This window comes from Carassius carassius, chromosome 22 (genome assembly GCF_963082965.1).
Source record: "Carassius carassius chromosome 22, fCarCar2.1, whole genome shotgun sequence".
NCBI classification, from domain to species: domain Eukaryota; kingdom Metazoa; phylum Chordata; class Actinopteri; order Cypriniformes; family Cyprinidae; genus Carassius; species Carassius carassius.
In genome coordinates, this window is record NC_081776.1 from 25,057,261 (window position 1) to 25,080,284 (window position 23,024).

The 23,024-nt window shown below is 42.9% G+C and overlaps 1 protein-coding gene across 5 annotated transcripts in view; it reads left to right on the top strand.

Annotated features, from left to right (window-relative positions):
* LOC132099127 (NACHT, LRR and PYD domains-containing protein 3-like) overlaps positions 1-23,024 on the top strand; it is a 151,617-nt gene that overhangs the window by 115,510 nt on the left and 13,083 nt on the right. For all 5 annotated transcript variants that reach the window (XM_059505581.1, XM_059505583.1, XM_059505582.1 and 2 more), the window contains 2 exons: positions 17,879-18,052; positions 18,292-18,465. In XM_059505581.1, the coding sequence (XP_059361564.1) occupies positions 17,879-18,052; positions 18,292-18,465 (348 nt within the window). The remainder of the gene's footprint in view (positions 1-17,878; positions 18,053-18,291; positions 18,466-23,024) is intronic.

Consider the following 23,024-nt stretch of genomic DNA (forward strand, 5'->3'; position numbering starts at 1 on the left):
CCGGACAAGCCTTTTTCCAGATGCCCCAAACAATTGGAAAGGGGCTTCATCGGAGAATATGACTTTGCCCCAGTCCTCAGCAGTCCATTCACTATACTTTCTGCAGAAGATCAATCTGTCCCTGATGTTTTTTTTGGAGAGAAGTTGCTTCTTTGCTGCCCTTCTTGACACCAGGCCATCTTCCAAAAGTCTTCGCCTCACTGTGCGTGCAGATGCGATCACACCTGCCTGCTGCCGTTCCTGAGCAAGCTCTGCACTGTTGGCACTCCAATCCCGCAGCTGAATCCTCTTTAGGAGACGATCCTGGCGCTTGCTAGACTTTCTTGGACGCCCTGAAGCCTTCTTTACAAGAATTGAACCTCTTTCCTTGAAGTTCTTGATGATCCTATAAATTGTTGATTTAGGTGCAATCTTAGCAGCCACAATATCCTTGCCTGTGAAGCCATTTTTATGCAATGCAATGATGGCTGCACGCGTTTCTTTGCAGGTCACCATGGTTAACAATGGAAGAACAATGATTTCAAGCATCACCCTCCTTTTAACATGTCAAGTCTGCCATTCTAACCCAATCGGCCTGACTTAATGATCTCCAGCCTTGTGCTCGTCAACATTCTCACCTGAGTTAACAAGACGATTACTGAAATGATCTCAGCAGGTCCTTTAATGACAGCAATGAAATGCAGTGGGATTTTTTGGGATTGAGTTAATTTTCATGGCAAAGAAGGACTATGCAATTCATCTGATCACTCTTCATAACATTCTTGAGTATATGCAAATTGCTATTATAAAAACTTAAGCAGCAACTTTTCCAATTTCCAATATTTATGTAATTCTCAAAACTTTTGGCCACGACTGTATATATATACTAGTGTTGTCAAAAGACCCGGTACTTCGGTACCAAGTCGGTACTAAAAAAATGAAAATGTCACAATACCCGGTTTCAACCCGGTTCTTGACGCATACAGCGCTGTGATTTCTGCAAAGCAGAAAACGTGGACGGAATCTCAAAATCCGGTCATGAAAATGAAACCTACATTTTATGCTGCGTTCCAGGCAACCCGTAACCCGTGTTTTTCCAACCTTAAACCCGTGAAAGTGCACTGGAACAGCAGTCAAAGCCGTGACTTGTACTAGATCGATGTACTCTGAGTTCTGACGTCACATATTATGCGAAAACAACAATGGCAGCCCCTACGGATAATATTTCCTATGGATGCAGTGTTTATGCAAGTGGTACACGTTGAAAAAAACGATTTTAAACAATAAAACGTTGAAATAAAATTAATAATCTACCTACAATTTCTTGCGCTCAGGAAGTTTGGCGTGACTTGCCTGGAACGTTACGAAGTCGTGACTTACAGGCTCAAAAACCAGCCTGGAACGCAGCATTAATATGGACAGACACGGAATTTGTCAAATTTAGCATAAATTAATCAAATCAAATCTCCATATTGACCAGTATCTGTAAATGTTAAGCCTCAAAAGTTGGTTGAAATATGAATCCTGCATGTTCTGCACGTCTCTGTGTGAATGAATGAATGGCAGAGACGTGCGGGTTTGTTTACTACATAGACTGAATCGTGTGATGCTTGGTGTAATTTCAGCATCTGCCGTCTCAATGAGGACATAAATAAATAAACAACATCACCAGAACTGTTCTGAGTCACTTCACAAACATTTTACTGTTTCGTTTGAGTAAAACCAGTGTCAATTTAAAGGTCTTCATGGTAACCTGTCAAAATAAAAGTTAATTTTTACATAAAGGCATTGTGTTAGAAATATTACTATTATTTAGTAGAATACTGCTACTACTGTTGAAAAAATTAATAAAACTTTATTTTTTAAAGAAATAAATCACACAATATTTCATCCATTTTAATTTTAATAGAAAATCCCCTTTATTTACCAAAAAATAAAATGTTTAAATTTAATTAAAATACTAATTAAATTGGGGTGAAACTTGTTTAATGTTTTTCATAATTATATTACTTGTAGAAAAACTTTAAACACCATTGGAAATAAGTATAAAGAATTGCATTGGTTTTATTTTTAGTGTTAAAAAGGTTTTTTTTTATAATATTTTTATTTTTTAAATTATCATATTTTTGTGTTTTGCTTTTGTACCGAAATTGGTACCGAGAACCATGGATTTTCACTGGTATCGGTACTGAATACTGAAATTTTGGTATCGTGACAACACTAATATATACACATAAATATATTTGGTCTAATTATAATTGTTTATAAAAGTTGTAATTTTATTTAAAAAAAAAAAAATTTTTTAATATAGAGGAGTAATTACAGATTTATTGAAGCAGAACAGAAGAGACATCTATCAAAATACAGTGTTAAAATAAAATACTCTTGCTCTTTCTAATAATTTAGTTACTGCATTTGAATGCTATCAATGACTCAAGCCTCCGTTACCAGCTTTAAAACAACGTTTTGGTACTAGCAAAAGAGGCATTGGATGAGATGCGGAAGAAATAGTCCTACTCACAGTAGTGATTTAAGTACAAAAACTGGACGAATCCCTTTAAATAAATCATCGGATCGATGTCGTGAGGTGTGGTAACCGTAGTATAAGTGGAATAATTGACTCTGGATCGTTGAACTATTAGAAAAATAATGCACACCCAAGGTGTAACACACCCAAGGTGTAACAGAGTGGCCGTTACACCTCAGGTGTTTTATTTATTTATTTATTTGATAGGGACAATGCACATTAATGAACATCTGCATTGGAACAACAAAAACAGAAGTAAACATGCCAGATTATAGCCACAGTTTTTTTTACAACATTTCTATTACATGCATATTTTGTTTTTGAAATTGAATTACTCATGTATACAAGAGAAAATAATGGGTGAGGGCAGTTTAGCTCCTAGCTTTCTTAATACTACGAAAATCAGATCGAGAAATCGTGATTCGATTTAAAAATTATTCAAAAATAATTCAAAAATAATTTTGAATCAAATTTCAATTAATTTTTGTGACGCTAACAATGGAGGACAGGAGGCAGATGCAAGTAAAGGTAGTTTATTGACAGGAGTAGTGATGGGTGAATGCTGGTGAGTGACGCAGGAACCACGATGGCAGCACAGACAGGTGGGTAGGTGATTTGAGTGCGTTGGTAGCGATGGCGCTGATGGTAGATCGGTGATCGGCGGTGATAATCCGTGAGTGACTGTGAATATCCAATGAAGACTGAAGCAGGACACTGAGCAAGGACAGGAACACAGGAGCACGAACAGACATCGACACGAGGACCTCAAACAACGATCTGACAAACAGGAGACGAAAGACAGGGCGTTAAATAGGCGGTTGGAATGAGATGCACCTGCCGCTGATCAGGCGATCAGTGGCAACACCCACATGAACCAATCAACATGACATAACATGACTACAGCTGGAGACGGTGCATTCACGAACCGTGACAGTACCCCTCCTCCTAAGGACGCCTCCTGGCGTCCCCAGAATCTCTTACCTTTCGATTGTAATCATCGATAAGGGAGTGATCCAGGATGTCCCTAGCAGGTACCCAACTTCTCTCCTCCGGACCGTAACCCTCCCAGTCCACCAAGTACTGAAATCCGCGTCCCCTCCTTCTAGAGTCCAGAATAAGATTTACCAAATAGGTGGTCTCCCCATCTACGAGACGCGGCGGGGGAGGGACCGGGGTAGGCGGATTAATGGGAGAATGAAATACGGGCTTGATTTTGGACACATAAAAGGCGGGATGAATTCTCCTGTACGTAGGAGGGAGTTTAAGGCGGACTGCCACCGGACTAATGATCTTGGTGACAGTAAACGGGCCAATAAATTTGGGAGCCAATTTATTAGATACGGACCGGAGAGGAATATTCTTGGTTGAAAGCCACACCTTTTGACCCACGACGTATACGGGAGGCCTAGACCGGTGGCAATCGGCCTTGGCCTTGGTGCGCGCCCCAACTTGGAGTAGAGTCTCACGGGCTCTGGTCCAAGTGCGGTGGCACCTCTGGACGAACGCGTGAGCGGAGGGGACCGCAACTTCGGATTCCATACTGGGAAAAATAGGTGGCTGGTAACCTACACTACACTCAAAAGGAGATAGGCCCGTAGCTGATACTGGTAAGGTATTGTGGGCGTACTCCACCGTAGACAATTGTTGGCTCCAGGAGGAAGGATTCTTGGAGACCAAACATCGCAACACCCTTTCCAAATCTTGGTTGGCTCTCTCGGTTTGACCATTGCTCTGGGGGTGAAACCCTGAGGACAGACTTACAGTCGCTCCCAGTAGTCTACAGAATTCTTGCCAAAATTTAGCCACAAATTGGGGTCTCCTGTCGGAAACCACATCTATCGGGAGGCCATGTAAACGAAAGACGTGGTCTACGACGGTCAACGCTGTCTCCTTGGCTGAGGGTAATTTGGGCAAGGGAATAAAGTGGGCCGCCTTCGAGAACCGGTCCACCACGGTTAAAACTACCGTGTTGCCCTGGGAGGGCGGGAGGGCGGTAATAAAATCTAGAGCGATGTGGGACCAGGGTCTCGAAGGAACCGGCAGCGGTTGGAGTAACCCATCAGGGGGCCGATTGGAAGTCTTACCAGTGGCACAAACCGAGCAAGCCAAAACAAAACTGTGAATGTCGCGAGCCATAAGTGGCCACCAGATTCGTTGCTTGACTAAAAATCTAGTACGGTTAACCCCTGGATGGCAAGCTACATTCGAGCAATGTCCCCACTGGATAACGTTGGACCTTAATCCCTCCGGCACAAATAAACGGTTCGGTGGGCACCCGGGCGGAGGCGTTACCCCTTCTAAGGCCGTTCTGACCTTCGATTCGATCTCCCATGTGAGAGTGGAGACCACTAATGTCTCAGGAAAAATACACTCGGGAGTGGACGGGCGTTCGGAATGGTCAAAAATACGCGACAAAAAATCGGGTTTGATATTCTTGGAACCCGGGCGGTACGAGATAGTAAAGTCAAAACGTCCGAAAAAAAGTGCCCACCGAGCCTGCCTGGAGTTCAACCTCTTGGCGGTGCTAATGTACTCTAAATTCTTGTGGTCAGTCCATACTATAAAAGGAACCCCCGATCCCTCTAACCAGTGTCGCCATTCCTCCAATGTCATCTTAACTGCCAACAATTCTCGGTTACCAATATCGTAATTTCGTTCTGCCGGAGATAAACGATATGAAAAATACGCGCAAGGGTGGACCTTGTCGTCTAAGGGAGAACGTTGAGATAACACCGCTCCTACCCCCACCTCTGATGCATCGACCTCCACCACGAACTGACGTGTAGGGTCAGGGGTAATCAGAATAGGGGCTGAAATGAAACAGCTCTTCAGTTTGGCAAACACAGCCTCAGCTGTGTCCGACCACCTGAATGCAATCTTGGCGGAGGTCAGGGCGGTCAGAGGTGCGGCTGGTTGGCTGAAGTTGCGAATAAAACGCCGGTAGAAGTTAGCGAACCCCAGAAACCTCTGTAGGGCCTTACGGGAATCTGGGCTTGGCCATTCTACCACAGCCTTAACCTTCTCGGGATCCATGCGTATTCCCTCAGTCGACACGATATACCCCAAAAATGGAATTGACTGTGCATGAAATTCGCATTTCTCCGCCTTGACAAAAAGCCCATTCTCTAGCAACCTCTGAAGCACTCGTTGGACGTGCTGCACATGTTCCTGGAGAGAAGAAGAAAAAATCAATATGTCGTCCAGGTAGACATAAATGAACTGATCGATCATATCTCGCAGCACGTCGTTGACGAGTGCCTGGAAGACCGCTGGGGAGTTGAAGAGCCCAAAGGGCATAACCAAGTATTCAAAGTGCCCTCTGGGGGTGTTAAAAGCAGTCTTCCATTCATCCCCCTCCCTGATCCGAACCAAATGATACGCATTGCGTAAGTCCAGTTTTGTGAAAATTGACGCTCCCTGCAACCTCTCGAAGGCCGAAGACATCAACGGCAAAGGATAAGTATTCTTTACCGTGATGTTGTTCAGTCCCCGGTAATCAATACAAGGTCGCAGAGATCCGTCCTTCTTTCCCACAAAAAAGAACCCCGCCCCCGCAGGAGAAGAGGAAGGGCGGATGAATTTGAAAGCTAGAGAATCAGAAATATATTTCTCCATAGCCTCCCTCTCTGGAACAGAAAGTGAATAGAGTTTGCCCTTAGGCGGAGACTTACCTGATAGTAAATCTATGGCACAGTCGTAAGGACGATGCGGAGGAAGAGAAGCAGCCCGAGACTTACTGAACACTTCCTTCAGATGGAGGTACTCAGCGGGCACGTTAGACAAATCCACCGCCTCCTCCTGCAACACAGACACAGACACAGACGGACAGGCAGACACTAGACAAGACTCATGACACCTTTTACACCAAGACAAAACGGAGTTAGAGAGCCAGTCAATGCTAGGGTTGTGGAGGAGGAGCCAAGGGTGTCCGTGGACAATGGGTGCCAGGGGAGAGTCAAGGATGTGACAAGAGATGGTTTCGGAGTGATTGCCAGAGGTGATGAGTGTAATGTCTTCAGTGATGTATGATATGGTGGGAAGTTGCTGACCAGTGAGGGCGTGAACCGTGATGTGGTGCGGAAGAGGTCTGAGGGGAATGTGGAGCTTGTGGGCTAATGTGCTGTCCATGAGGTTACCTTCCGCCCCGGAATCCAGTAGTGCCTGACAGTGATGTGTCTGTGCTGACCACCGCAGCCATACCGGGAGGAGCGTAGAAGATGATGGTGATGATGATGATGATGATGAGGTCTTCTCGGCGGAGATCCCACCCGATAGTAGCCTCATACGTACTACCGGGCCTGGCCTTTTACCGGACAGGCGTGGGCTTGATGTCCGGCTCCCCCGCAGTAAAGGCAAGGGCCCAGGGACCTCCACCTCTCCTTCTCCTCCCGGGAAAGCCGAGCTCGCCCTACCTGCATAGGCTCGTGATCATAGACGGGGCTGGCCACGTCCCCGCTGCTGAACCGCACGTCTGCCGGTCCCCTGGATGGGGTGTTGAGTAGCCCCCTCCTCTCCATCCGTGCCAGACGTGCGTCGACCCGAAGGGCCAGCTCAATAAGTCCATTGAATGACGGGGGAAGGTCCAGGGCGTAGATCTCCCTCTGGACGCGGTCAGCCAGCCCATGCAGGAACATGTCCCACTGCGCCTCCTCGTTCCAATGGCACTCCGCCGCCAGGGTCCGGAACTCGATGGAATAGTCCGAGACGGATCTCTCGTGCTGGCGTAACTCCGCCAGCCTCCTGGCCGCCTCCCGTCCTGCGGCGGCCCGATCAAAGACCCGTCTCATCTCGGCGGAGAGCGCCTGGAACGAGGCGCAGCATGGGTCCTGGTTCTCCCACACCGCTGTTCCCCGCAATGCCGCCCTGCCAGAGAGCAGGGTCAGGACGAAGGCCACCTTGGCCCTCTCACTGGCGAACGTTCTAGGCTGGAGGGCAAAATGCATATCACAACGGTTAAGGAAAGCTCTACAATAGTCGGGTTCACCTGAGTACGCTTCCGGAATCGGGAGGAGTGGTTCCGGCTGGGAGGGGGCCTCCGATGGTGCTGGTGGAACAGGCGGTGTGAGTGGCGCAGTGGGAGCTCGTAATAGCTGGAACTGTTGGGTGAGCTCGGACACCTGCGTCACTAAAGCCTGAACCGCGCGACCAGTGTCGTTAAGAGTCCGCTCCTGGGAGTCCATCCTCCGAACACTGGCGCTGAGGAAAACTTCGAGGGAGGAAGGTTGATTACTCGCTGCCTCCATGTTGGTCAGATCGTTCTGTGACGCTAACAATGGAGGACAGGAGGCAGATGCAAGTAAAGGTAGTTTATTGACAGGAGTAGTGATGGGTGAATGCTGGTGAGTGACGCAGGAACCACGATGGCAGCACAGACAGGTGGGTAGGTGATTTGAGTGCGTTGGTAGCGATGGCGGTGATGGTAGATCGGTGATCGGCGGTGATAATCCGTGAGTGACTGTGAATATCCAATGAAGACTGAAGCAGGACACTGAGCAAGGACAGGAACACAGGAGCACGAACAGACATCGACACGAGGACCTCAAACAACGATCTGACAAACAGGAGACGAAAGACAGGGCGTTAAATAGGCGGTTGGAATGAGATGCACCTGCCGCTGATCAGGCGATCAGTGGCAACACCCACATGAACCAATCAACATGACATAACATGACTACAGCTGGAGACGGTGCATTCACGAACCGTGACAATTTTATGATTAGATTTTATTCTAGTTTACTGTTTTGTGATACTTTTCCTATTTGACTACAGTGGGGCTGTGACGGTGGCAGATTTTTACAACTGCGGTGATAATGGGACTAACTAACGCTGGTGATGCATAAATATATATATATATATATATATGCAGCACACGCTCTAGGGCTCTGTACAAACTCAATGGAGGCAAGAGAGACACAGGCCCTTGCTGAAACTTTACCAGCTGCTGTATCTGTTGGACAGTGTGACTTCAGGAAAACAAGCAGTTTTTATCTTATGATCCTTTGACAGCAACCAAGATGGTATTGCCTTAAATCTGCAGTCAGTAACTTTTGGCACTCATATCTGGTGGAAGAACATTGTGTGACGGATAAATACAACAAAATAAAATGATACAACTGGCATAAAAAACTGTGACAGAGAATCCAGCCTTTTTTTAATAAAAGATCATTATGGATCAGCGCACTTCTACCGGTGTTTTTTTTTGTGTTGCAAAAATCCACAGCTCCCGGCTCTTTCTGGTCCAATCAGCGCAGGGCTGTGCCAGAGAGTTGTTTTGTGTTGAAAATGTGAAAAAATATATATAATGAGCGAGTACATCATGAATCCATTTTCCAAACTGTGTTTTTGTCTTATCCTGAATCACTATGGTACCCCTATAATAAGTGTTTATATTCAGACTATTTTAGTCTGTTTGGGGTCGGCAACAATGCAGAGTATCACAGAATCTTTGTGACTCGCCATAGATGTAAACAAAGAGAAGTAGCTCTGGCTACAATGTTCTTCCGCCAAACGCGAGCACCAAAAGTAACCGACTGCAGCTTTAAATGTTGCATTTGAACAAATAATGCAAAATGACAGTACAGTTCTGTAGCTGTAAATCTGCTGCTTGTGGTCGTTTTGAAATGGCAAGATATGTGCTTGATTTATTTATTTTTTACAGGTCCAATTAAGAAGATGCCATGGAGGAAACAGGAAATACATGCTGAACCAGAAACTGCATGAGGTGTATAGAGACTGGACCACTAGCTCTTAAAAATAGAAGAGTGCACAGCTTTTGTTTTACATTAAAAATGAGGGCCTGGTCTCCTTGTTAAGCCTCGTCTCTGAAACCGGGGGTATATCTCTCCTCTGCTAATAAAGTGATAATGTTAACACCAACCATGTTCTTATGTTTAGGCCACATGGTTCAAAGCGTCTTTATAAATTTGTGAATTCAGTTATATTTTATTATATGTTGTCTTACATGTTTCAAATGAACCTTAATGATGTAATGATTTGTTAGTAGTTTGTTGGGGTAAGCGATTTCAAGTTCAACATTTATTTATCCATTTCAACATTACAGTTGACAGGAATTTGTCTTGGTATGCTCACACATACAACTTAATACAAACACTGACAATACACTGACATAACAACATATTCCAAAACATATACCTCACATATACCCCCAAAACAACCAATACACAGACATGAACAACACATATTGCACATTAAGTGTGTCAGCGGGTTATGAACCAGTCCATAAGTGCTTGGTGCAAAAGACACAATGCAAATATATTAATAAAGCATAGAAGTTGAGATGGGGTAATCAAAAGTGACTGGTGGTGTGGAAAACATCCAACTAGTTCATGAACTTAATTTAATATAAGCATTCAATGTTCTAACCATGACCATGTTTAAATAACTTATGACTTGGGGGTAGGTACTATCTCTGAAACGTGATGTTCTACTAATGATGCTTCTGTACCTCTTCCCTGAGGGCAGTAAAATGAACAAGAAATGTGCTGGGTGATAGGGGTCAGTGATGATGTTTCTCGCTGCCTTAATGATTTTTGGAGTCATAGTGCGAGGCAGGGTTGCGTCTAGAGCATTTTCAGTGGGGGGGCCATGCTGGGGCACTGCCTCCAAATGGGGTGGCCGCTAGTGTCCAAAAAAAAAAAAAAAAGCTAAATTCTACAGTATATTACGTAAATCCTATTGATTTTATAATTTTTTTAACTTGAATAAAGTTGTTTGTAAACAAATGCAGTATAAAGCACATTTGATTAATTTAGTTTTTTGTCATCCCTGTATACTGTATATCCATTAAGTTAAATTTGAGAATAAATTATTCTTTTATTTTTTTATTTGAAAGAAACTCCCTATATCTTTACTTCGTTCATGGCATGGCACTGCTCTCTTCCCTGCCTTTAAAAAAACACTTATGTGTGTCTGTTATTCTCAATCTAAAAAAAAATTAAAAATTCAAATTGTGAATGAAATGCACAGAATGCATCCATGTCATTTCACGTGTAAATGACTAAGTTAGGCCTGACAATTTAACTGACTATATAACTGACTTACTCTCATGCATTAACAAGTAACGTGTCACCAGACAATTATTATTATGGAACATTCTGTGCATATTGTCATTTGGTGCAATCTTGCTATGTGGTCACTGTCACAAAATAAACTGATACAAAATATGCAAATCACCATGACTGTTTATTGTTTGATAGCGCCCAGCGTATTTTACTTTTATTGTGTTTTATTAAACGTTGACTGAACATTCGATTGAAATCAACCATGACCAACTGTCACGCTGTCTAGTCTCTGTTTCCCTGGGTGTCCTCTAGTGGGCTCACCTCCCCTTAGGCACTTCACCGTAGGCACTAGAATTCCTCTAGTCTGGTCCTGTCTTCACAATAATTGCACTTCTGTTAATTGCACCAGGCGCAGTCACTTTATTGTCATTAGCCTACCTATAAATACCAGTCTTTCCCTGTTGTTTGTATGGAGTCCTTACCCTTCATGTATCCAGCATTCTCGTTCCCCGAGATTCTTCCCAGTCTGCTCGTCCTCCGAGTCCCCTTTCCTGTTCCTTCCCTTTGTTTGTTTATTTTTGGACTGTTTTTTTTTGGTTTTGACCTTGGCTTGTTCGACCACGATTTGGATTATCCAAATAAAGACATCTGCAATTGGATCTCTCGCTCTCCCTGTGTCTCTCTGGGTACACAATCGTCACAGAAGGACTCCATCCAAAAGAGATCCAGCGGTATGTCTATTCATATTTCCTCCCCAGTCACCGAGCGGGTGAGGAATGGTTTCGAGGGTACTCGCCTGGTCGTGTTTCGTGGGACCAGGGGAGGTCGCTCAGGAGTGAGTGGTCGAGAGGAGGTCCGGCATCACTCTCCAATATGGCCCCCCGTCGACCCTGAGTTCGGATGGGAGCCGCCGTCTCACCATTGTGGATGGAGAGGGGAAAGGAGGCGCAAGTCTGCCAAGCCAGCGCCGCTGCACAAGATGGCCGCCAGTCCAGTGCCGCTGCACAAGATGCCCGCTGCACAGAATGGCCGCCAACCCAGCACCACAAGGCAAGATGGAAGCCAGCCCGACACCACAGCACAAGATGGCCGCCAGCTCAGCGCCACGAGGCAAGATGGACGCCAGCCCAGCGCCACAGCACAAGATGGCCGCCAGCCCAGAGCCACTGCGCAGAATTGCCGCCGGCCCAGCACCACTGCCCAGGATGGCCGCAGGTCCAGCGACACTGCACAAGATGGCCGTCAGCCCAGCGCCATGGTGCAAGATGGCCGCCAGCTCAGCGCCAACGCCAAAGATGGCTGCTGAGACGTTTTTGTATTATTTCTCCATGCTGTCAAAGATCCTAGAGATTCTCAGGAGTGTTCACGTCACGTCTGCTGATCCAGAGACTGTTCACGTCACGTCTGCTGAGCCAGCACCACAGTACAAGATGGCCACCAACCCAGCGCCACTGCACAAGGTGGCCGCCAGCCCGGAGCCACTGCAGAGGATGGCAGCTACAGTGGGCTTTCCTGAGTTGAGTCAGGTTCCGGTTGACCCTCCAGAGTCGAGTCATATTCCCGTTGACCCTCCAGAGTTGAATCAGGTTCCAGTTGACCCTCCAGAGTTGAGTCAGGTTCCAGTTGACTATCCAGAGTCGAGTCAGGTTCCTGTTGACCATCCAGAGTCGAGTCACGTTCCAGTTGATTCTCCAGAATCAAGTCAGATTCCTGTTGACCTTCCAAAGTCGAGTCAGGTGCCCGTTGACTTTCCAGAGTTGAGTCAGGTTCCGGTTAACCCTCCAGAGTCAGGGTTAGTCACCGTTGACCTTCCAGAGTCAGGGCTAGTTCCTGTTGATCTTCCAGAGTCGAGTCAGGTGCTCGTGGACCCTCCAGAGTCGAGTCAGGGGCTCGTGGACCCTCCAGAGTCAGGGTTAGTCACCATTGACCTTCCAGAGTCAGGGCTAGTCACCATCGACTTTCCAGAGTCAGGGTCAGTCACTGTTGTGGTGGTATTCTGCTCCGCCCTGGGGGGCTTCCGCCTCGATCACACAGTTGTGGTGATCTTCTGCTCCGCCCTGGTGGCCGTCACTTGATGTCCTTCTTGGACTTGTGTTTTTTGTGTTTATTTTTTTTGTTCTTTTGTCTGTGTCTTTCTTTCTGTTTGCTCCTATGGACCTGGCCCTCCATCCCTCCCCCTGATCCTCCGCCGGTCCATCTCCCTCCTGGGTTTCTTGTCTGTGTCTTTCATTCTGTTTCCCTCTAAGGACCTGGCCCTCCGTCCTTCCCCCTGATCCTTCGCCGGTCCACCACCCTCCTGGACTCCTTGTTTTGTGTTGCACTTCTCTTGTCTCTGTTTTCCCATTTTACCTGGTCGTCTTGTCTCTGTTTCCCCATTCTACCTGGTCCTCTTGTCTCTGTTTTCCCCATTTTACCTGGCCCTCCGTCCCTCCCCCTAGTCCTCCGCCGCTCCACCTCCCTCCTGGTATCTTTGTGTTTTTGGTTTTCCCTTGGGTTCGGGTGGAGCATCTGGCAGCTGCTCCGTGGAGAAGGGGGTAATGTCACGCTGTCTAGTCTGTTTCCCTGGGTGTCCACTAGTGGGCTCACTTCCCCTTAGGCACTTCACCGTAGGCACTAGAATTCCTCTAGTCTGGTCCTGTCTTCACAGTAATTGCACTCCTGTTAATTGCATCAGGTGCAGTCACTTTATTGTCATTAGCCTCCCTATAAATACCAGTCTTTCCCTGCTGTTTGTATGGAGTCCTTACCCTTCATGTATCCAGCATTCTCGTTCCCCGAGATTCTTCCCAGTCTGCTCGTCCTCCGAGTCCCCTTTCCTGTTCCTTCCCTTTGTTTGTTTATTTTTGGACTGTCTTTTTTGGTTTTGACCTTGGCTTGTTCGACCACAATTTGGATTATCCCAATAAAGACATCTGCAATTGGATCTCTCGCTCTCCCTGTGTTCCCCGAGGATTCTTCCCAGTCTGCTCGTCCTCCGAAAGGTTACCTACCAGCTCTTTTTTTGGTGTCTTGTGATGTGTCGTTCTTGAACAATTCATTCATTTAGAACTAATCTTTAATGTGACTCGGGAAGAACGAGTCACTACTTTCTCTAGCTGTTGCTTACCCTGACTGGTTGCATTACCGTACCAGGACAGGATAGAAAAGGTCAGCATACCTTATATGGTGGCTCGGTAGAAATAATCATGCCTTTCTGACTAAACCCAAATTTCCTCAACTGACAGAGAAAATAAAGTCTCTGGTGGGCATTGCTTACAATGAGACTGATATTCAGGAAACAGAAGGAAGAGATCCTCTCAACAACCTGATCATTGATGGAGAGGGGAGGTGCCGAACTGCCTTCTTCCTAAAGTCCACTATCATCTCTTTAAAGTTTTAGATGTATTGAGGATTAAGTTATTAATCTGACACCACTTCACCAGCTGTTCAACTTCACCCCGATAACCAGATTCATCCCCACCAGAGATAAGACCTATTACAGTGGTATCATCTGTGATCATACTGATGTTAAATTGGAAGTAGAGTTATTGGTATAAAGAGAAAATATAAGAGGAGACAGGACACAATCTTGTGGTGCACCAGTGTTAAGAACCCTGGTTGATGACACGTAATTATTAATTTTAACATATTGTTTCCTGCAAGACAAAACTTAAAGATCCATTGACACAGTACAGTATTAATACCTATGGCTAATAGTGAATTATACAGCCTGACAGGGATAATAGTGTTAAAGTCTGAACTAAAATCAAGGAATAAGATACGGGCATATGTGTTCTTACACTCGAGATGTTGAAGAATAAAATGTGTGCCTAAAGACACTGCATCATCCACTCCCCTATTCGCCCTGTAAGCAAACTGATGATTATCCAGTGTAATATGCGCTAGGTTCCTACAGACTAAGTGCTCATACACCTTCATAACAACAGACATGAGTGCAATTGGCCTGTAATCATTAAGGCAGGTGATGTTATTCTTCTTAGGCACTGGAATAATCATAGCCGAACAAGTGGGTACTATTGAAGAGATGATAGACCAGTTGAAAATGTGTGTGAGTATGGGAGTAAGCTGGTCTGCAAAGCTCCTCAGTGTAGCTGGTGCAATACCATCAAGCCCCTCTGCTTTCCTGATGTTTTGATGGTGTAGCAACCTTCTGACATCATGCTCTGAGATTGAAAAGAGAGGGTGAACAATCAGACCCAGATGGGGGTGACTGAGAGAGTCTGTCTGAGCTTCACTGGACTCAAATCTGCAGTAGAAATCATTAAGCGTCTCAGGGAGGGAGGGGTCACAATCTAAAACATGATGCTTGATCTTATAAGTAGTGATTGTCTGCAGACCCTGCCAGACACCCTTAATGTCATGGACTTGCAGCTTATTTTCAAGTTTTACTCTATAAATGGCTTTAGCTGTTTTAATAACCTTTTGAAGTTTATATTTAAGGAGTCTGTATTGCGCTTTATCACCACATCTAAATGCAGCATTTTTCTCCCTGTATAAACGCCAAGGCTTGTTGTTACTATAACTTTTGATGTTAAAAGTTTTGATGGGGATACACACAAAATCACAAAAATGTATATAAGACACTACAGAGTCATTGAAAATGTTGATATCATCATGCTCAAAAACACTCCAGTCATATCAAAACAGTCTTGTAACATGTCTATGGCTGGGGGAGAGTACCATCTGACCCTCTTTGTCATTGGTTTAAATGTTTTGAGTTTCTGGCGGTATTTAGGAACGAAAAGTGTAGTGTTGTGATCAGACTCAACAATCGGGGCTCTAAATAGAGCTTGATACGCCTCCAGAATGGCAGAGTAACACTGGTCCAATGTTTTATCCAGCCTTGTGGGAATATGAATCTGAGGCTTGTATCTAGGAAGAGCTTTCTTCATAAATACGTTGTTAAAATCTCCCAACACCAGGATTGCAGAGTCCGGGTTGGAGTTTTCCATGACGAAGATGTGATCGGCCAATTTCTGTGTTGCTGACATCATCGCAGCATTCGTTGGAAGGTAAACTACACACAGAATGATGGAGGAGATTTCTCTTGGTAAGTAAAAGGGGATACATCTAACTGTGAGAAATTCCAAGTCTGTCGAGCAGTTGTGTGTCAGGGTTTTGGTGTTCGCACACCAATTCTGGTTGGTGTAGACGCAAACACCGCCGCCGTGTTGCTTAAGGGATTCACCGGGGCGATCCACCCAATGAAGGGTGAACCCTTCCAGTTGTAGCGCAGAATCAGGGATATGCTCATGTAACCAAGTTTCTGTGAGGCAGATGGCAGAGCAATCCCAAAAATCCCACTGGGAAAAAATGAAGGCAGTAAGTTCGTCCTTTTTGTTTGAAAACGAGCGAATGTTTGAGAGTGTAAGGCTCGGGAGGGCTAGCCGGTGCCCCCGGTGTCTTAACCGAACCAATGCTCCTCGTCGCTTACCTCTCTTCTTCGGACAATGTTTTGGGTATCTCCCAGGGAAATCAGGGTGTGGGTCCAGCACAAATAACTGTGAAACCAGAAAATTGTCTCGAATGTGTATGAGTAACGATTGAGTCCATCGCAGGATTTCAAGAACAAACAAAACAACAAGTAGACCAAACAAACAGAGCAAAACCGAGTTGCCATAGTGTGGCGCTATCTTAGATCTTCTCAGGGTATTGTTTTATATTGTATTCTGATAGCCAATGTTGATTCTTCAAGTCCCAAAAACAAACACACTCCTGCCCCAAAGTGTCTAGCTCCACCCCACACATACGTACGCAACCCAGGCAATGATTAGTTCTGTGAAACAAAGCAAAACCAATGTTACACCGTGTCTATGCCGGACGCATGGCAGTGGCATGGCGCAACAAAATATAATCAGTGATGCTGTGTACACTATAGATATATATAGATATCTAAGGTCTACAGTGGATGTGGTGCGACATGACACGACAAATCCCTAACAGAAACCTGCTGCTGCATTTTATTTATGACGTATTGACACAAATTTAAAATGATTTTCAACGCTTTTTTTATTGTGTCCAGTGTACTAGTCAGACTTTAGCTTGTGCTTTGCAGACATGCTGTTACTCACCTATCGAGAAGAAACAAAGCAACCTCGGCGACCAATCACAGGCCTTCCCCTCCTTGAGTTCTCTCCAGCGCTGGAAAGCTGACATCTACATGGGTCCTACTTTTTGCCTTAACCCTTTCTTTTGTTACACAGACATTTTACTCTTTTGTTTTTTATCTACCATCTCTATCTTTCTGTCTCTCAGCTAGCTAAAGTCTGTCATGTTCACTGAACACTGAACACACATGTTCTCTCCTCCACATCATGAGTAGACATGCCCTTACTGCAGATTGGCTGCAAGTTTGTTTTGCTACTCGGCCTGAATCAGTTTTCTAAAGCGTTTTTGAAAAAAATTGCTTACCCCACCTTTTAAACATGAACTGTATCGCTGACATTAGGTTGCTAATTTTCAGAGACAAATTATTGGTGAGACTGTGTTTCCCTCCCTCAGTTATTTCATTTAACTAAATGTTTACACAGACATTCAAAAGTCAAACAAAAGTTGTTTAATGTACTTATTGGTGCTAAGTTTTAAGAAACTGTTTAGAATGTGTCATGAAGGATATATGAATTTTACTTTGTCCTTTTGCACACATAAGGTTTATCTTTGAACACAGGCATGAAAGAGTTTATGCAATAGTTAATTGACTTGCTGACCTACTAATGACCTACTAATGTATTGAGTTTTAAAAACTATTCAGATAAAAGATCACTTGTTTGTCAAATGTTAAACATCTGTATTAAATAGAACACATAAAACAATAGCATTTTTTTATTTGGAGCTCCTATTCACAGTATATTATCTCTTTACAAACTGCTTTTAAAACTACACATTTAAAATGTGTTGAGGTCTGTTTACTTCTTTGTGATAACTTTATACAATTGAAAAGTGAGTGAGTTCAGTCCCCACAATGACCAAAAACTGGTGTTTGGTGTGTTTAGATTGATCACCACAATGACCAAAAACTGGTGTTAAGTGTGAGTTCAGTCCCCATAATGACCAAAAACTGGTGTTTGGTGTGTTTAGATTCAATTCTCAAAAAAGCCAAAAACGGGTTGTGTGTTTGCCGGACCCCAGGTATACACAATACCTGATATGTCCCCACAAGTGGCCACTGTGACAGGTTTATAATTATGTAGTGAAATATTTGTAATCTGAAGTGATACTTTTTTTAAGGTCTGTTGGATCATAGGAAAGGGTGGTCCCCACTATGTAGCAGTTCTGATATGTGGCCCCCACAATACATAAATGTGTGTGTGGATGCTTTGACTGGTGATATGTGTGATCTTTTTTCTTACAGTCTTGCTGTCTGTAATCTCACTGCTCAGTGTTGTGAGAGTTTGTCATCAGCTCTACAATCCTCAAACTCTGTCCTGAGAGAGCTGGATCTGAGTAACAATGACCTGCAGGATTCAGGAGTGAAGTTTCTGTCTGATGGACTAAAGAATCTAAATTGTCAGCTGGAGATACTAAGGTATTTGGAATATATAAGAGATCATTTACAGTCAACAGATAACAATGTTGATGTGTGTCTGTAGATGATCTGACTGTGTGTCTGTAGATGATCTGTCTTTGTGTATGTAGATTATCTGTGTGCTTCTAGATGATGTTTCTGTAGTTGATCTGACTGTCTGTAGATGATCTGTCTGTGTTACTGTAGATGATCATCTGACTGTGTTTGTCTGTAGATGATCTGACTGTGTGTGTCTGTAGGTTGTCTGGCTGTATCGTCACAGAGGAAGGCTGTGGTTACTTGTCTTCAGCTCTGAGTTCAAACCCCTCACACCTGAGAGAGCTGGATCTGAGCTACAATCACCCAGGGCAATCAGGAGTCCAGCTGCTCAAACACAAACTGGAGGATCCAAACTATAAACTGCAGATACTAAAGTATGTCAAACACTAATACTGATATACTGAATGTGTGTGTGAATAATGCAGATCTAAATTAAATTATGTTTTATTAACAAAGTTTGAGAGGAGCTTATTCAGATAATCAGCAAGTTTTGCACAGGTGGAGCTCATTCTGATAATTAAATTAGCATGATAATTCATATATATATATATATATATATATAGTTATACTAGGGGTGTCCCCGACTAAGGATTTTCATAGTCGAATCGTAATTTTCGAATCTTGCTGATATTTGACAAATAGTCGAATCATGTGTTTGGGGGCGGGGCAAAATACATTAACAAGAGTCAAGTCAGACATTAGACTAACATAATTACTGATGTTAACACACATGGAAAATATGTAATGAACACCTTGCAGATATAAAAGGGGTAAATAATGTTTTATGTTTTGATTAACAGATAGAAGGGCTGCAGTGTTAACTGCAAGTCAGGCGTGTGTTAAAATCATTCCCGAAACTACCTCAAGATGACGCAAAGGGATGGATTGCGAAATGAATGTAATTGTAAAATGTTGGTTTGTTAAAGGAGATGAAAGGAGGAAGTAAAACAACAACAACATTATAACATTGTAACATCCTTAACAACCATTAGAAAATGCACAGTGAGTTAATTTCAAAATGTGAGGCTACAGTCTACGCATGAAAGATTTTAAGACCTTTACACAAAGAGCTCTTATGCATTCTATAGTTATTAAACAGTCATTACATAATAGGCGCATATACATATATACAGATTAAAGCTAAATGTTTTCATTTCGGTTAATTCGTTGTAAAAAAAAAAAAGGTCCAGCATTTACAAATAACTCTCATTAACTCTGTTATTATTCTTGATTTTTTCAAACTGCTAACACTTTGCATTTTAGAATTATGCCTTTATTTTGTGACCAAAAATTTAGTATTTTCTGTTTTAGCTGTCTATATTATTATATACTGCAATTATATTTATCCATTAGAATTATATATTTTTAATTCTTGTTCTGATAAATTAGTTAAATTTAAAGGATTTGTTGTAAAGTGAAGGGAACTAAGAATATCCTGTTGATACATTATAACATTATTAGGCCTGCCGTTGTTATTTCGGAATGTAATAAAATGCAACCTATGCATGCCTCATATTATTTTTTTGTGTGTTTTTAAAAAAGCATGCAGTAAACAAAAATAGATGATTAATTGGTTAAAATTTGTTACTGTGCTTTAATAAATTTACAATATATACTTAGAAACAGAGTCTGGGCCTAATCTAGGCTATGTTGTTAACTATTTACACGTTTTGTGTATGTTTTTATCCAGTTTTTTTCATTGCATCTGAAAATGACTTTGTAAATGCACATTCACTTCACACGCTCTGCGCAGAACATGCCTCCCATGTTGCTCAGCTGTGGACGATTTTAAAATGTTTTATATAAAGGTTGCTGTCCCATTTTATACAGGAATTGTTCATTTAAAAAAAATCTAATTATATTGTTAGTTTTATGCTAAAATGCTTTTAAGGTCTTTGGATACTATAAGATACAAGTTCATTTAGGCTAACAAGTACTGTGACATTTTACCATTTCAACTTATAAACTTATTTTTAAATTCAGAGATTTTAAATTCAGATTAATAGTACTGAAATTCAAGTTGAATCTAGTACAAAAAAAGGTTTTAAGTTCAAGTTCAAGTCTGCTTTATTGTCAATTTCCACATGTACAGTACATACATACAGAGAATCGAAATAGCGTTACTCTCAGACCCCGGTGCATACAGATAACATTAACATTAAAGCCTAAAAAAATCTAGATCAAATATAAAATGTAGATACAACTATACAATAAGGGAATGTAAAAACAAAAAGGCATATAATAAAATTAAAAATAAAGTTAAATAAAGCAGCGCAAGGCAAATGACAGATATAGTGCAAATCAATGAAGTGAAAAGTGTCATAGTTCAGTGGTGCCTGGGGAAGAAGAGGGAAGGGGGGGCAAGTTCGGGAGGGAGTTCAACTTCCTGACAGCCTGATGGATGAAGCATAGGTGTGATCGACAAAGGACAAAAAAGCAGGAAACTATACGGTGTACTTACACCCCCCCACCACCACACGCACACAGTGACATAATTTATATAGTATAATGATAAATTGATAAAAAATATTGTACTTGTTTTTTGTTTAAATGAATTTATAATTAAATAATTAAAAAAGGCAAGAAAAATTTAAATACACATCTAATTTAAATGATTGAACAAAAAAAATCATAAAATGAGTAATGTGGGAAATATGCTTCAAAGACTGGGCAAAATAGGGATGAAATCCAAAAAATCTGTCAATAACTTGCCATTTATTGGGCATTTCTTGTCTTCCCAGATGTTTTGTTTTCCTTATTACTATGGTGTCCTTTACATCAGCACGAATTTCGCGAATGGACAGCGACTTCCTAAGTAGCACGTAGAACGCGTTCATGTCAAGTAAAGTTTTTGGGAAAAGCACGTGGAATTGCGGCGAGCGTTTATAACCTTGCACGTTGAGAGCGCTCTTCAGAGCTAAGATACATTGTTATTGGGTAACTCGACCCAGATCAGATTTAAGCATTCATTAAAGTGAATCGGTTCAAAGGAGTCATTAGTTCGCAAATCGGACGAGTCATTAGTGGACAGATATGCTCATATGCTCCTCGCATATAACGTTACTCCCAAATATATTTTTAGGTCGCACAGATTAAATTTCAGGAGCATATGCGACAAAAATGTTGGCAATTTCGAGCCTTGTAGAAGCTGCCAAACTTTCTAGCTAGAAGTAAGCAATAACCAACATGCCGTTACTTTGCTAAGTTAGCCCAGAATCGTTTAACATTAATGTTATGGAATCATGACAAAAGTGATCAATTGATTGGTTAAATTTTACTAGACCTGCATATAAAAATGAAAGACAATATATTGGATTTGCTTACATTGAATCACCCGTGTTCACGGTCTTCGTCAGTCAACTGAAGCTGTTCACGTGAGTAGATGGTTGGGTGTGTGCGCATTCAGAACGGTGCGCGTACACTTTGAACTTCAATCGTGACAAATTATTGGACTACTTGCGGAGTGACATGACGACATGATTCAAAGGCACAAAAAACGTTGACAGCGATGAGCAATCATTATGTTTACCAATACCCGACCCATCGCAACCGCCTACACCCCATCGCAACAGCCGGATTTCCGGATTTTTCCGGAAGAATCACACCCCTGATGAAGCTGTCCTTCAGTCTGCTGGTCTTGGCCTGGAGACTCCACAGTCTCCTCCCTGATGGCAGCAGGCTGAAGAAGCTGTGTGATTGGTGAGTGGGATCACCTGTGATGCAGAGGGCTTTGCGGGTAATAATAATAATAATACATTTTATTTGTAATGCGCTTTTCTTAGACCCAAAGCGCTACAGTAATAAAGTAATAAATAAAGTAAAACAAAACACCAAAAGCAATACAACAATTCATTATAGAAAGACAGTCTTGAATAAATGTGACTTAATCAACTTTTTAAAATCATCCAACGTTGGTGCATTTCTGACGTGCAGAGGAAGTACATTCCATAGCTTAGGGGCTTTATATGAAAAGGCTCTTTCCCCCATGGTCTTTAGCTTGCATGATGGCTGGTTAAGTGAAAGAGAGTTAGTAGAGCGAAGAGAGCGTGATGGAATATAAGGGCTGATGAGTTCACAAAGATAGGTGCAGTCCCATGAAGTGCCTTGTATGTTAAAGTAAGAATTTTAAAATCAATTCTCGCATTTACGGGAAGCCAGTGTAATTGTGAAAGAACCGGTGTAATGTGTTCACGAGGAGAAGTACAAGTGAGCACACGAGCGGCAGAATTTTGTATATACTGAAGCTTGCTCAACGATTTAGCTGGAAGGCCAGAGAACAAGGCATAACAATAATCTAACCTAGTTGTTATGAAGGCATGTATAAGCCTTTCTGTGTCTGCAAAAGAGAGAAAAGGTCTAAGTCGAGCTATGTTTTATCAGGTGGAAAAATGCAGTTTTAGAGATGTGTTTTATGTGTGCTTCAAATGATAATTGTGAATCAAAAATGACACCAAGATTTCGCACCTGTGAAGTGGGGATTACCGTGCAGGAATCAACAATCAAACTGATCTGCTCGGCCTTACGTGTGGCTGCCACTGTACCAATCCGCATCAGTTCAGTTTTGGAGCCATTCAGCTTCAGGAAGTTGTTATGCATCCAGTTACTGATCTCTGCTAAACAACCACGTAAAGCTATTAATGAGCAATGGACATCAGGACTAGTGGTGATGTAAATCTGCGTATCATCCGCATAGCAGTGATACCCAAGACCATGTTTCCTAATGATCTGCCCAAGTGGAAGCATATAAATATTAAATAATATTGGACCCAGTACTGAACCCTGAGGAACTCCCTGTCGAACAGGCACGGTATCTGATTTATAGTTACCCAAGCCAACAAACTGGGCACGTTTAGTTAAATAAGACCGAAACCAATTGAGGACAGCTCCAGAAAGACCCAACCAATTTTCCAGCCTGTCAAGCAGAAGAGAGTGA